Raw genomic sequence first — 14,142 nt, 5'->3', positions numbered from 1 at the left:
TAGCTTTGGCGGAAGATATGGTTATCACCAAAGTGCGTATAACATCCGCCTGTCTGAGAGTCATCAACGACCTGAAAAGCCAACTGCACCGAGGAGAATATTGCATGATTTTAAATGATATACAAGAGAGGAAGTCGAGTTTCCTTAGCTGTGAGTTTGTTCACGAGCAAGGTGCTAGTAATAGCGAGGCACATAACTTAGCGAGGATGGTCACTACCCTAGATATAGGCCATCATCTATGGTTCAATAGTCCTCCAGACAACCTTTGTATTCCCCAAAACATTATGATATGAAATAAAGCGCGTTGTTTCTTCAAAAAAAGTTGGCGAGCGTTTCCTCGAAAGCCTCCCAGCGACCGCTTCCGCGCGTCGTCACTTGGCGCGTTTCCATCCGCCGCCACGTGTCGTGCTCACATTGTTTCCTTTGGGAAAAAAATTCGCACGCGTTTTCGGCTTTTTTGGATGATTTTTTTTGGATTTTTTTGGTGTTTCGGGTTTTCACCGGTCTTTCGTAACTCTTGGCTCGAAACAAAAATTCAATTTGTTTTTTGTTTTTTACAGAAAAAATACGTTTTCTATTTTTTTAGAGAGGCACGATTTTGCCTTTGCGAGAGGCACGACCGTGTCTATCGGAAAGGGGAAAAAACACGTTTTTTGTTGTTGTTTTTCGAGAAACGCGGTTTTGCTTTCGCGAAAGGCACAATTTTGCCTTCGCGAGAGGCACGATTTTGCTTCCGAAAAGGCACGAATTTGCCTTCGCGAGAGGCATGCCCATGCCTTTTGTAAAGAAAAAAAACGCGTTTTTTATTTTTTTTTGCGAGAGACACGGTTTTGCTTCCGCGAAAGGCATGATTTTGCCTTTGCGAGAGGCACGCCCGTGCCTCTCCCGAAAGGGAAAAAACGTGTTTTCTGTTTTTTTTGCGAGAGGCACGGTTTTGCTTCCATGAAAGGCACGGTTTTGCCTTCGCTAGAGGCACGCCCCCCGAAAGGGAAAAACGCGTTTTCTGCTCTCTTTTTTTTCGCGAGAGGCATGGTTTCTTCGTGCGTTTTGTTTCTTCCGTTTTTTCGTGAAAAAATGTTCGTCAAATCCTATCAACAGGGGATCCAGTTTTGAAAATCTCGACGCGAGAAATCCAACGGTGAAAACGGTTCGAGATTTGGACGGGCGGTTTAGAAGATAAAACATTTTGAAAATACAGATCTATAAAAAAGAAAACTCTGAGGTTGCGACAAGTGGTGCATGGAGTGCGCTACTTGTCGCAACTTGCGAAGGTGGGAGTAACCGTTGGAAGGTGTACTCGTTAATAGTGATTTCGTTTTATTTGTCTGCGAATCATACCTGGCCAAACGGGCCGACCCGGTACGACACGACACGACCCGACCCGACTGTAAACGGCCCGTCATGGCACAACCCACTTAGGCACAAATATTAGCCGGACCGTGCCGTGCCGGCCCATGTGCGCAGCCTCCTGGTTTAGACACGGCACGGGAGCTAAACGGGTCGGTTCGTGGGCACGGTAAGTACGATTTTAGGCCCCTTTTAGATAGTTTTTGAGCTAATTTTGAATTATTGGACTATTTTATAGTATGTTATGTATATAAATAAAAAATAAAAATGTAAACGGAACGCGTCGTGCCGGCCCGCGGGCCCAGCCTTCAAGCCCAGGCACGGCCCGAGGCGGGCTGCGTGCCTGCCATGGATCCGTTTTAGTTGTGCCGTGTCTGGCCCATGACGTGTCGTGCCGTGCCCGCGGGCTCGCGGGCTGGCCTGTTTAGCCTGGCCCGTTTGGCCAGCTATACTTCGAACTGACCCAAATGGCCCGTCTGCGAAGCATACAGGAGAGGGGTGAAGCGGCGAGCGAACTCGAGCTGGAAAAAGCAGCAGCAGACCAGAAACTCTCTTGCCGCACACCGCGTCCGTGACCGTGACCTCCCTGCCCGACGAGCGCTCTACCGATGGCATCTCAGGATTCCAAGCCCGCGCAAGTCCCGGCCGCCACCGAGCTGACGGCCCCGGCGGCTGCTGCCGCTGGGGAGGCGCCGAATCCGACTTCCCCGACAGCAGCCCCAAACCCTAGCTCCGCTGCGGCTGCCGCCGCCGGTGGGGCAGCCACGGATCTGGAGAAGAAGATGCGCCGCGCGGAGCGGTTTGGGACGCAGGTGGTGATGTCCGAGGACGAGAAGCGAAGCAGTCGCGCCGAGAGGTGATTGTTCTATCAAATCCCTTTTCCTAGGGTTTAGAGATTTACCCCCCTTTACTACAAATCTGAGAGATTTGGGGGTCCCCAACTCTCTAGGGCAGTCGTGTTGGAAGTTATGGTGCAGTACTTCTCCAGTTACCGGAACTTTGATGTACTGGCCTATTATGTTTGTTATTATTGACCAGAGGCTTATCTCCATTGATAGGATTGAGGATCCAATAGTGTGCTCACATTAGAGCTTATTAGTTACATTGTTTTCAGTAAGCATGGATTTGAAGGCACTTACGCAGGCATGAGAAATCAAGCATCACACAATTGAGTAGCTTCTGGATATTTAGGAGTATTAAATACAAGAAAATGGTCACGATGCATAATCGATTATTACCTAACCATGAAAGCTTTATTGTAAAGGTTTCCTTCAGCAAAAGAGCAAAACAAAACAAAGAAACAAGTGACTTAGTTGGTATATCTCCAATGGCCCTGGAGACAAGGGTGCTCATGTTTCTTGCATGTTCACTGTCCTGTGAGGCTGCGCAATATTAAGCTGGTTTAGTCTACATCACGATGCCCGGGCCCTATTGTGAACTGTAGTTAGCGATGTGAAGTATTTTACTTGCTGAATTCTTTTTTGACCTTTCTATTGTAATTGACTAGTGTAGTACAACGATGATCTTATTTTTTGGCTCTATAGTCTTGAGTTTAAGGTTTATTAGATTGACTGCCATGATGTTAGGATTTTAGAACCAAATACATTCCATCTCTAATGAAACATTGGCAAATTCTCCTACAATGGTATTTACTTATTTCTTGAATTCTAACTCATCTACATGCCAGACAAAACCTGCTAATCAATGAAATATTTTACACACATATCTGGACCTAAGCAGACAAGATTTGCAAATATAGATATTCAATTTTTTTTGGTAAACAATGCTGTAATCTCAATAACAGTTAAGTTCAAGCATGTTATATTTGTTTCGTTGTTTATGTTGGTAAAAATTAATACCCGTATGGTGAATTATGTTATTATTGTACACCTTTAGTATCTGTATTGTGAAAGAATGTTATTGTTCACCACTTCTTTCTCCAATGCGTATGCTTGTGTTCCAAGTATCTATAATAGAAATTGCGCATATCTTATGTACACAGCTGAAATGACTGGACCATCTTTTATAGTTGATGAGCTCATTAGCAATATCATTTGTTGAACTGATTGATAGTCGTTAGTACATGCTGGATTATTTAAACTGATCAATAGTACATGAACTGGTTAGCAACATCATTTTTTTTGGTTATAGTGCAAAACTCAGCTTCAATCCATTTAGGTTAATACTTCAATATTAGTGTGTGATCTTAATTTGATCAAAACTGAATGAGTTGTTCCCATGTTAACTAACTATCTGTCTTCTCCATCACTTCTGTGGTTCCTATTTGCTTGATCTTTTGTACGCATATTATATTTCAAATACTAAGAAATGTGGCTACCAATTATCTTGTTTACAAGGTTTGGGACTGGATCTTCGAATGAAAAGATGGAGGAGCAGAAGAAGAAGTCCAGGGCTGAGAGGTGTGTGATATACACTTAATTACCTATGATGCACTTGTATGTCTTCGACTCCCCCAAATTGTGAACTGGTACATACTTCCATCAATTTGCAGGTTTGGCCTTCCTACGCCCTCTTCTGATAATACCGAGGCTAAGAAAAAAGCTCGCTTAGAGCGATTTGGTCAGAGTACAGAAGTTGGCAAGGCGGAAGAAGAGAAGCGAAAGGCACGAGCCCTTAGGTAGAATGATGCGGCAGTTTCATGTCATTCTTTTCACTAGAACCCTAATCTAACAAGCAAGAGCAAGCTATATCTGACATCTCTTCACTACTTTGCCAGGTTTGCAGGAGCACCTAGTGGGTCATCTGAAGGAAAGGACAAAGACACCTCCAAGCCGGTATGTCCTCCACTCTATGGCATGTTTTTGTGTAGAACTTGTGCTTCCTGTTTGTTGTAATTCGTTGTCTTCCTCCTGACCTCTGTGCATGTGTAACACAGGACGCGGCGACTGTAGCTGGCACGGCATGATGGAAAACAGCCCCTGCCTTTTGAGGTTAGATATGCACGCTCTTATCATCATACAATAGCATTTTGTTTCCTTGATAAGGCCTTGGCTGCTGTTATATGTCCCATAACATGGAAATGACCGATTCCATTTCCTTGCAGGGTCTCAGATACGCTCGTTCCTCGAGACGTCGGTGAAGCCGTACCGTAGTTTGTACAAGACTAACAACACCAATGGCGTCATGTTGTCGGAGCCATTCCTGTGCTGTTTGCTGTGTAGTGCTTGATGACTTCCTTGCTGTACTCTGCTGGGAGCCATTTGAGTGCTGTTTACCGTGTAGCACTTGAGGACTTCCTTACTGTACTCGCTGGGCAGCCTATCGTCTGTTTGCTGGTTGGTCTGGGGACACCTGTGTACTACGTTTACTTCCTAGCCATGCACTCGGGCCTTTTTTAGTTTTTGTGCTTGTATTGTTCGTTTCAGATGCATGCTATATGCGTCCAGGGTATCTGAATGTCTGGTAAGTGCGCATCGAGTGCATATAAATGCTCCATTATGGAGAAGCTACGGGAGGAGGCCAGGTTAACTGCTACTCCCCCGTTCACAAAACAAATACACTAAAACATGTCTATACATTTGATTCAGAAAAAGTTGGAACATCTTATATTTGTGAATAGAGGGAGTAATAAACAGGAGTAGTAAACAGCCTAGGGAATTCACTTCTTTTTATATATAAATATATATACCGCCATTACAACGCCTCACACCAGTAGAACCTTTATTCCACCAAATATACTCCCAATGCTGTAGATAAATACACCACTGCAAGTGCAAGTGCAGCACACTTCAGCTTCCGCTTCTCGTTATGCTCTTGAGAGCAGGCGAGGCTGAGTCAGTGGCCGTAGAGCTCTCGGTGCGCGACAAGCCCCTCAGACCTCCTCCTCTGGATGGTGTAGCGCAGCTGCTCCTTGACCTGCCGCAGCGCCAGGAGGACCGACTGCACGTCGTCGCCGCCACCGACGCCCACGCTCGGCTGGGGGTCGGCCAGGACCATGGCGAGCTCGTCCTTCTCCTTCTCCTCGGCCTCGGCCGCCTCTGCGCTGTAGTGCGGGTGTTCCACCAGCACCAGCGCGAGCCTGTCGTCCTCCCCGTCCCGGTAGCTCGCTTCGGATTTTGACGAGCCGCTGGACGCCGCAGGAGCTTCTTCTTCCCTGCTGACGGTGCACCAGAGAAACATTTTTACTAGTTCTACAACACAATCGGTAGTACGCTGTTGCTATAAAAAGAGATGCGCAGACACATCAAGAATCTATGCAGCAACACAAGTGATTACGCGGCTACAAGAAAAATCTACTCCCTCTCCATCCCAAACACTCGGAATGGAGGCAGTATTTCGCAATATCCTAGTAAAAAGGCCCGGGACACACAAAGAGGGATGCAGACGTACAGATGTGCACAACGCCGACAATCCGTCGTCTCCTTTTCTGCCCTATAAATTACAATTATTCTGGTAACTGAGGCATGCGGCACATATTGTTCCCTCCATGTCCATCATTAATAACACGATGAAAACGCACATGTAAAAAAGATGAAGAAATGCAGCCTAATCCCTGCCAGACAAAAGTAAAACTCTGCACGAACCAGGAGTAATCTGCAAACGCCTACGCATGCTAGAAAGGCTGATACTACTAATCCATAGAGCAATGAATCAACCAACTGTTTTTTAACTTGTAATAGTAATAACCAGTAAAAAAGGCACTCATTGTTAACCTGCACGCCGCGTACCTCGCTGAATCACGATCAACGTCACCAGCGCCGTCACCGGAACAGCACTTGTCGGCGTCGTCAGAGTTCTCCTCCGTGCGGCTCTCCTCCGCCTTGCAGGCGCCAGAGCCGGACTGCTCGGACACGACGGAGAACCAGCTCCCGTCCTGGGAGGAGTTGGCCTGAGTGCAGGAACCGGCCGAGGAGCCCTTCACGCTCTCGCCGTCCCATCCCTTGTCCTCGCCGCCGGCGCGAGGGTCTGACAACACCGAATCGACGGTGCTCAGCGACACTGCAGGGCCGCTCCTCTCCTCCATCTCCGGCGCCGCCTGTTGGCCGGAGCAGCCGTTGGAGTTGGAGGAGAGCGAGCCGATGGAGCTCCCCACATCCAGAATCTTGAGGGACTCGAGCCTCTTGATGACCCTCCTCAGCCTCCGCTCCGCCTTGTCCCTGATCTTGACCTCGTCGGAGAGCTGCTTCTCAAGCTCGTCCAACTGTCGCCGAATCAAAGAACAAAGTTAAAGCTGTACCGAACCAAACAGTGGGAACTGAAGGGGTTGACGCTAGCATGGGTACGGAATGTGTGTGGAGGAGAAGTGGTACGGTACCCTGGCGGCGAGCTGGTCGGCCTCCTCCTTGGCCGCCTTGGACGCCACCCGCTCGGCGAGCAGCCTCCCTCTGAGGCACTCCACCGTTCTCATGCCGCCGGCGCCGCCCTCGCCGCCGCCCCCATTTCCCCTGCGATCCAAACAAATGAAAGAAAAGGAAAAGGGTTCAGGAACTGATCCTCCTAGGATCCCCATTAGCACGGCATGGACACGCAGCTCGAGAGCAGAGACAGCGCCGAGACCAAGGCGGCATCCGCGGATAAACAATCAAAGAATCTGTCCTGGAAACCGAGGAGACACCCAGCAATCCAAGAAGGTGGCTGGCGAGTAGCGACGGACCTGCATTGCGTGGCCGGTTCAGACATTCCCTTCCTCCTGGTCACCCTTGTCGACGCCGCGATCTCGTAGCGTCCCGAGCTCGGCAATGGCTGGGGGAAGGGGAAGATAAATGGTGCGCGCGTACCGGCCTGGGCATGTGGCGGCGGTGGCTTTAGGCGCTTCTGCTAGCTGCACTGCATCTGCATGCACGCTGCTTGCTTGCTTTTGAGATGGGTGGCTCCGCAGGGTATGGCGGGGTGGTGCGGTGCGGAGGTTGCTGAATTCGGAGGAGGAGGAGGCTTGAAGCGGAAGGTGCCTCCCTCCCTCCCTCCCTCTCTCTATGTTTTTGTTGCGGGCGTGAGAAGCGTCTGAACGCTAGCTAGAGTGGCTACTGGCTAGTAATAGTAGGGGGCACGGATTTGACGGAGGATTTGAGATGACCACAGCGGCCGCCGGCCGGCTCTGTCCGTGACTGCCACCCGTGAGGCGCGTTACTGGAGTCACCACAGAACTTGTTTCACTCCACTGTAGTCTGTACTCTTGGGCATTTCACAGCTTTCTCAGGCGTAGGAGTGTTGCAAATTGAGAAGCATAAATCGTCCCATGGTTCACGTTCATAAATTGAACTTTGGATGCAGGAGTCGCATGAGGGGTTGTGTCCAAGTGCCATGGCAACCCAAGTCAATTGTGTAGTAGCATAGCGCACACAACAGGCTCATCAACCCTTGACTACGTACGTACCTAGCGGAAGTTGCAAAGTGCTGCACGTGGAACTGAGATGGTAACACTGATTCCACCGATAAGAAAACCGGATTAACAAAGCGATGGCCACAGGAGGGGACATGTGGGGACTTGGCCTGGGGGCTCGTAATATGCAATGTGGCAAGACTGATAACATAACAGAGGGAGGGAGGGAGGGAGGGAGGGCAGAAAGAAAGCCACGTGAAGGGCGGCCCTGCTCATTCATTTAACCCGCTTGCGCTTGCTGTCGCTCGGCCCCATCACCTCTCACCTTGCCGCATACTATTAGTATTATTAATCTTCTGCCCGTGGGTTTTAGCAGTTGGTAGGCAGGGCCCTCAATTCTGTGCACCGACCTCTCCTCTCCTCTCCTCTCCGTGTTGTTGTCATGCATGTGAACATATGTGGTGATAATGCAAGAAAATTCAGGAGGAGGACAAAGGCGAGAGCGCTTGGGGCGTCCTTGTCGCGGTGCCTCACGAGCCGCCTGTGCTCCAACCCAACTGAATCGGAGAGGTAACCGACAAGATGCGCTAGTGTTAACAATGACATATTATCAGCTGTGCTCTCACGTATTATTCGCGCTAAACACGAGCATCACAAGAGCACGCTTGCTCCTAGGAGCATCTCCAGCAGCTGCAAAAAAAATCGCGTTTAATAAAAACCATAGCGTCTCACTGTAGCAATTTTAATACGATGGAACCAACATAGTTTTAGCAGACATTTAAAAACGCGTGCCCAAAAAGCAAGCACTGCAAATTATGAAGCGCGTGATCCCGCGTCCCAAATATGCTACGCGCGTTGACGTTTTTTAGAGCATGCCCAAAACTTTTTAGCGCGCACACTGTTTTGCAGCATCTGTTGGAGCTGTAAACGAATCTTTTAACGTGTGAAGCATTTTTTATGCGGCTGTTCAAGATGCTCTAACTACCCTTTTTGTTCTCTGTTCACTATTAAAGCATCTCCGATAACAGCCCTATTTTTTGCACGAAAAAATATTGAAGTAAAAAAATTAAGGCAAAGAACACGTTTTTTTGGCACGCCCAAGCGCCGTCTCCAATAGCGGCCTTATAATAGGGCACGAAATAGAGCACAACTGCTCTAACAGTTGCCTTAAAATAAAACAGCTGCGCGGAGGAGCCGGTCATGGCGCGCGCGTCCTGATGCAGCCTCACATTGGGCAGCTGCCAAAGTGCCCTATATTTGCTACACTTTTAGAGACTCTTTTTTGTGCCAAAAATGCTAGACGTATGGATAGGTATGGAAGTTCTACAGATCTCTCTCTCCTTCACAACTAATCTCTCCCCTCTGATTTTTAGGATAGGGCCGGTTTTCATCTAACAACCAATTAAATTTGCACACACCAGCGCATCTGTAATTCTATGTAAAATACTTCATCCGTTCCTAAATATAAGTCTTTGTAGAGGTTCAACTAATGGATTACATATAGATGCATATAGACATACTTTTGAGTATAAATTCATTAATTTTGCTCCGTATTTGGACACCTAATGAAATATCTTAAAAGACTTATATTTAGGTACAGAGGGAGTATTTCTGTATCTGTAGCAAAGCTCTTTTTGGGCTGCCCAGAAAAAATAAATAGGATTACATAGCTGTCAGAGGCCTTTTTTTGCCTCGCGTGCCTTAAAAATGTATCATGCCCAAAAATAGGGCTGCTATTGGAGATGTTCTGAGAAAAAACTAAAGTATTTAGACACATTTTAGTGTCACTCATTTCAATCCATATATATAGTCGAAATATCTAAATAACGGAGAGTGTATTAGTGACTGGGAAGTAGGGAGGCATGATTTATTTTAGTGAAAAATGTACGTACCTTTGCTTTGATTGATCCCCCTGTTACTGCTCAATGCTTCTCCTCTTCTTGATACTGTACAACAATTCCTCACCCAGGCCAGGAGCTTCACACACAGCCATGAATAAATGTACCTAGATAGTACGTCTAAAGAAAGCACTCATGAATGTACCCGAGCAATGGACACGAGCTGGGGCATTATTCATAGATGTCAGGGTCCGTACCGTCTGCTGCATCCTGCATAGGGTCTTTGGATTCCGGGTGCTGCCGCCGCCCCATCAACGATGTTTTGACACCTTGCATGGTTAGACAGACACTTGGGCTAGAGCTTTTTTATACTATTCAGTAAAAAAGTTACGCTTTGACACGACGGTCAGACTAGATTTTGTCCAGTCAAGAAAAAGGAAACGGGTTGGAAAGCAAGTACAGCAGCGGTTAAAGTGTAAAGAGACCAAAGTAGTGGAAGAATAAAGATCACAGGATGGAGACTCTACTCTACAGTATGTACCTGTCTTGTTCCAAGAATTTAACCGCCCGGCAATGTATGTATTCTTCTACAGCCGGTCGAACCTCCCCCATCATTCCCGATCTTGGAGCGCAAGCTTTTGCGCCAGAGGGTGATGGACGATGATGATGCTGGGCTTCTCCGGCAAGTGGTTGCAGGCACGCATAGCCCATGCCAATGCTCGCCTACACAGCCACCGCACAGAGGACACATATACTTTTTTTTCGGGGCGAAAAGGAGTGTATTCCATTTTACTAATAGGGTTACAGTCCAGAGGCAATAATTCCTCAATACATGAGGGTCCTGGGTTAAGCCACACAGCCGTGGACACATATACTGATATACGCCTCGTCTTACCACTGGTCATTACCGTGATCTGGGAGGCCCATCACGTGCACAAGATTATACATACTGCGTCAGCACGCATGCATAATTGCAAGACAATTCAGACCATTTTGAAACTCCAGATTTGGATCGAGACACGGGAACGGACAAGTTGAAGATTAATTAACCACCTGCCAAGTTTCGAATTCAAAAGTTGTCAAGAAATGCATGCTGACTGTGGGGTTATATAATGCCAAAAAGGGGGTGAAGTGATAGTGACAACATCCCCTCTGATATGCCTTGCTGCTTCTTGTTGTGTGGTAATTTTGTCACCGCACTTCTACTCTTGTGCGTGCTATGATCCAAATCATCAAGCGTTCCACTTCCACCCGAACCACCTCCATATGCATGATACATCGTCTTATACTCTTAGCGTATATATGCTGAGATGGAGTGCGTGGCTGGCTGTACACTATATGTATGATTAAAGAGATGCATTTCTTCAAAAAGTAAATGTTTTTTTTCGAAACATGATTGTGGTGATGGGGGTGACTATACTCACTTGGCTTCACTTGTACTCCAAGCTAGGCTCCAGGGTGTCCTGCACCACCACGCATCAAGATTGCAGGCTCTCATCAAAGTAAGTACCCACTGGTAACATTATCTCCTTTCCTCGTTTGGGCGGCCTTCGGCCTGTGAAGTTTTAGCATGTGAGCAGTGTGGCCACACAACGAAATAACAGGCATATATGCTTTTCTGGTAGTGAGTCCAGAATAAGTTAGGTAACAAACCTGGGAGCTGCTTGCGTGCTTTTCTTCTCTTGGAGTTCATGAGCTGGGAAATGGAGAAGTAGAATGATCCAAGCATGTGAACCATGATCAACGCCAAAAGGCAAATCTTGTTGTGCCATCTCCTTGCAGCTCTAACTCGGGCGTTTCTACATTTCCGGATAATGTTTGGAAAACAGGAACTTCACACGAGATTTACAGGAATCAGTCTATTTTCCACAGGAAGAAAAAAAAACTTTAAATAACATTTTGACGGTGCAAATACCAAATACACACAAAGTGGCGCATCTGAATCATGTCTGCATATGATCCTAACAAATAAGAGTAGATCTGCTTTTCCATATTAATGTCACAAGGAAAAGCCATTATTCATTGGATCTAGGGTATGAAAGGAACTTTTTCTTTATGGAATGGATTCTTCTGCACCTTGATATTAGTATTTCATCAAGAAGGAACAGATCATGCTTGACATCCTGAAGCTTAAAACTAGACTGCTCTTGGTTCTAAGAAACCATGATCATGAAATTATATGTTGCTTCGGTAATTGGCGTCCTAGAAATAGCAAATAAAGATAAGAAAAGTATTCTCAGCTCATAGTACAAAAGGTTCAGATAAGAATATCATGGAAGCAATGCTCTCATTGGTTGTCGTCCAAGAATTTGTTGCTCAATCAAATCAATATGATTGACCATCAGGTGTGGAATACGATGGTCCATGTAACTCCAAAAGGCTGGTACCTATCAGGATTGAAAATAACATCTCAACTATTAGATCTATTGAATGTCATCACTATAAATTGTCTCCATTCAACAGTTAGGTTGATGCCAGGCTCTTGTCTATAATTTAATCTCATTAATCAACCAACAACCAAATTAAGTTTTTGTTGCCACTTTGCTAACAATGTATCTGCAGCAACCATTTCTAGCAGACTATAGAACCCCTCAATTCCAACTACACCCAGGAATTTTTTCCAATCCAACTCCCCACAGCATGCTCCTTATGATTTCAGCTTCTTCCCATTTGCCAGCATTTGAGTACAGATTAGCCATCACAATGTAGTTACCTGTGTTCTTAGGCTCTATCATGAATAATCGATCAAACACAAACCGACCAAGCTCAACATCACCAACTGCTGCTGCTCCATTAAGCAGTGCACCCCAGACCTTTGCATTTGGCGCAAAAGGCATCTTGTTTACAAGGTCAAGTGCATCCTTAAGCATACCAGCACGGCTGAGTAATGAAACCATGCAAGCATACTGCTCCATCACAGGACTGACAGCAAACATAGCTTGCATGGAGTGAAAAATTTGACGAGCTTCGGTTACCTTGCCCGCATGAGCACATGCAGTAAGCACGACAGTAAAAGTTACAGTATCAGGCCTAATGCCAGCACTGACCATCTGATTGAACAGATCCAGTGCCTCCATAACATCTCCATGAGCTGCGACAGCCGAAATGATCGATGTCCAGGCAATTGTGCTTCTATTCTCATACAATTCAAACACCTTCCTGGCCATATCAAGAAATCCAGCCTTTGAGTAAGCATCGACCAATGCACTGACAACATTGTTGCTCTGATCATAATCATTTCTTATCACATAACCATGAGCTTGCTTTGCTCCCAATAGGGTTGAGAACAACGGTGCTGAGGGCATGATGATTGAAAGAGTAGCTGTATTGGGCAGTATCCCAGCACCCATCATCTCATGAAGCAATCCAAGAACATCAGACTGGCGTCCATTTTGTATCAATCCAGAAATCAACGCATTCCACGTGTTGATGCCTTTAGCATCTGCTTGACGGAAAAGATCCATTGCTTCATCAACATGCCCATTGTTCATGTAACCAGTAATCATGGCGCTGTAACTGACCGTGTCTTTCTTAGGCATCCTTTCAAGCAACTGTCGAGCATACTTCAACCGCCCACATTTGGCGTAAAACCCTACAACTGAGTTCCATGCTGCAATGTCCATATCAAGCCCACTCTCATTAGCAATCCGGAGCACATAGACCCCGAAATCAACAGCCTTGAGCTGGGCACAAGCATGCAGCACACTTGTCACCGTGACACAGTTTGGCCGAACGCCACCACCAGCGCAAGCCTGCACCAACTCATGGAATAACTCCAAACACTCTTCGTACCATCCTCCACGGGCGTACGCTGATACAAGAGAGTTCCAGGACACGACGTCCTTTCGTGGCATTTCATCAAACACCGCGCGAGCGGAGCGCATGTCGCCAGCGTTAGCGTAGGCGGTGATGAGCCCATTGGACACGAAGAGGTCCGCGCCGAACCCGCGCAGGAACGCGAGGGCGTGGAGCTCCCCGGCGACGAGAGGGGACAGGTCCGGCCCGGACGCGGCGAGGGACTTGAGGAGCGCGGAGACGGTGACCTCGTCGGGGGACACGCCGGAGGCCGCGAAGAGGCGAAGAGCCGCGGAGGGCTGGGGCGAGTGGAGGGAGAGCGCGATGAGGATGGCGTTCCAGGCGAAGAGGTTGGGCTGCGGGATGGCGTCGAACACCCTGCGGGCGTCGTGCAGGCGCCCGGTTCTGGAGTAGAGTGAGATGAGCTTGGAGGCGAGGAAGTTGGAGGGGATCACAGAGAGGGTGGCGAGGCGGGCATGGAGCTGCCTGCCGGCAACGAGGTGGCCGGCGTTCGCGCAGCGCTGGATGAGGTCACCGTACACGCGGGGGTCCGGCGGCACGGCGGTGAGCCACGCCGGGAGCTTCATCCCCTGCTCATGACTCACGAGACTCTGCTCTGCTCTGTTTTGCCGGGGTCGGGGGCGGGTTTCTCAGTTCGACATGCGGCCGCTAGATCCAAATCCACGCGATCTAAGCCGTCGAGAGCGGGCAAGGTGGACCAACTGAACGAGTACTTCACTCACTCAGGCCTTTTTTTTTTAGGAAACACTCACTCAGGCCTTGTTTACAGTGATTAGGCTATTTTTTTTTCTTTTAACTTTTAGTCCCTATGTAACCAAATGAAAGAGACTTTTTCTTAAGGGACTAGAAAAAGACACTACT

At 47.6% G+C, this 14,142-nt stretch overlaps 3 protein-coding genes across 3 annotated transcripts; 1 reads left to right on the top strand and 2 right to left on the bottom strand.

Moving 5' to 3' along the window:
* Nucleotides 1–1,832: 1,832 nt before the first annotated feature.
* LOC123448964 (protein MODIFIER OF SNC1 11) lies at nt 1,833–4,710 on the top strand. Its single transcript, XM_045126023.1, has 6 exons — nt 1,833–2,203; nt 3,705–3,767; nt 3,860–3,985; nt 4,085–4,142; nt 4,244–4,298; nt 4,412–4,710. The coding sequence occupies exons 1-5, from the start codon at nt 1,956–1,958 to the stop codon at nt 4,271–4,273; spliced, it is 525 nt and encodes a 174-aa protein (XP_044981958.1). The 5' UTR covers nt 1,833–1,955; the 3' UTR covers nt 4,274–4,298; nt 4,412–4,710.
* A 239-nt stretch (nt 4,711–4,949) lies between these two features.
* LOC123448963 lies at nt 4,950–7,325 on the bottom strand. Its single transcript, XM_045126022.1, has 4 exons — nt 6,962–7,325; nt 6,623–6,752; nt 6,036–6,508; nt 4,950–5,461 (listed from the first exon to the last, which is right to left on the bottom strand). Exons 1-4 carry the CDS (start codon nt 6,985–6,987, stop codon nt 5,143–5,145), a joined length of 948 nt encoding a protein of 315 aa, XP_044981957.1. The 5' UTR covers nt 6,988–7,325; the 3' UTR covers nt 4,950–5,142.
* Nucleotides 7,326–11,517: 4,192 nt separating this feature from the next.
* Nucleotides 11,518–13,891, bottom strand: LOC123448962 (pentatricopeptide repeat-containing protein At2g37310). The gene has a single exon (XM_045126021.1). The coding sequence runs from the start codon at nt 13,845–13,847 to the stop codon at nt 12,057–12,059; it is 1,791 nt and encodes a 596-aa protein (XP_044981956.1). The 5' UTR covers nt 13,848–13,891; the 3' UTR covers nt 11,518–12,056.
* Nucleotides 13,892–14,142: the final 251 nt, after the last annotated feature.

Source organism: Hordeum vulgare, chromosome 4H, assembly GCF_904849725.1.
Source record: "Hordeum vulgare subsp. vulgare chromosome 4H, MorexV3_pseudomolecules_assembly, whole genome shotgun sequence".
NCBI classification, from domain to species: Eukaryota; Viridiplantae; Streptophyta; class Magnoliopsida; order Poales; family Poaceae; genus Hordeum; species Hordeum vulgare.
This window is presented reverse-complemented; position numbering and strand designations above follow the sequence as displayed.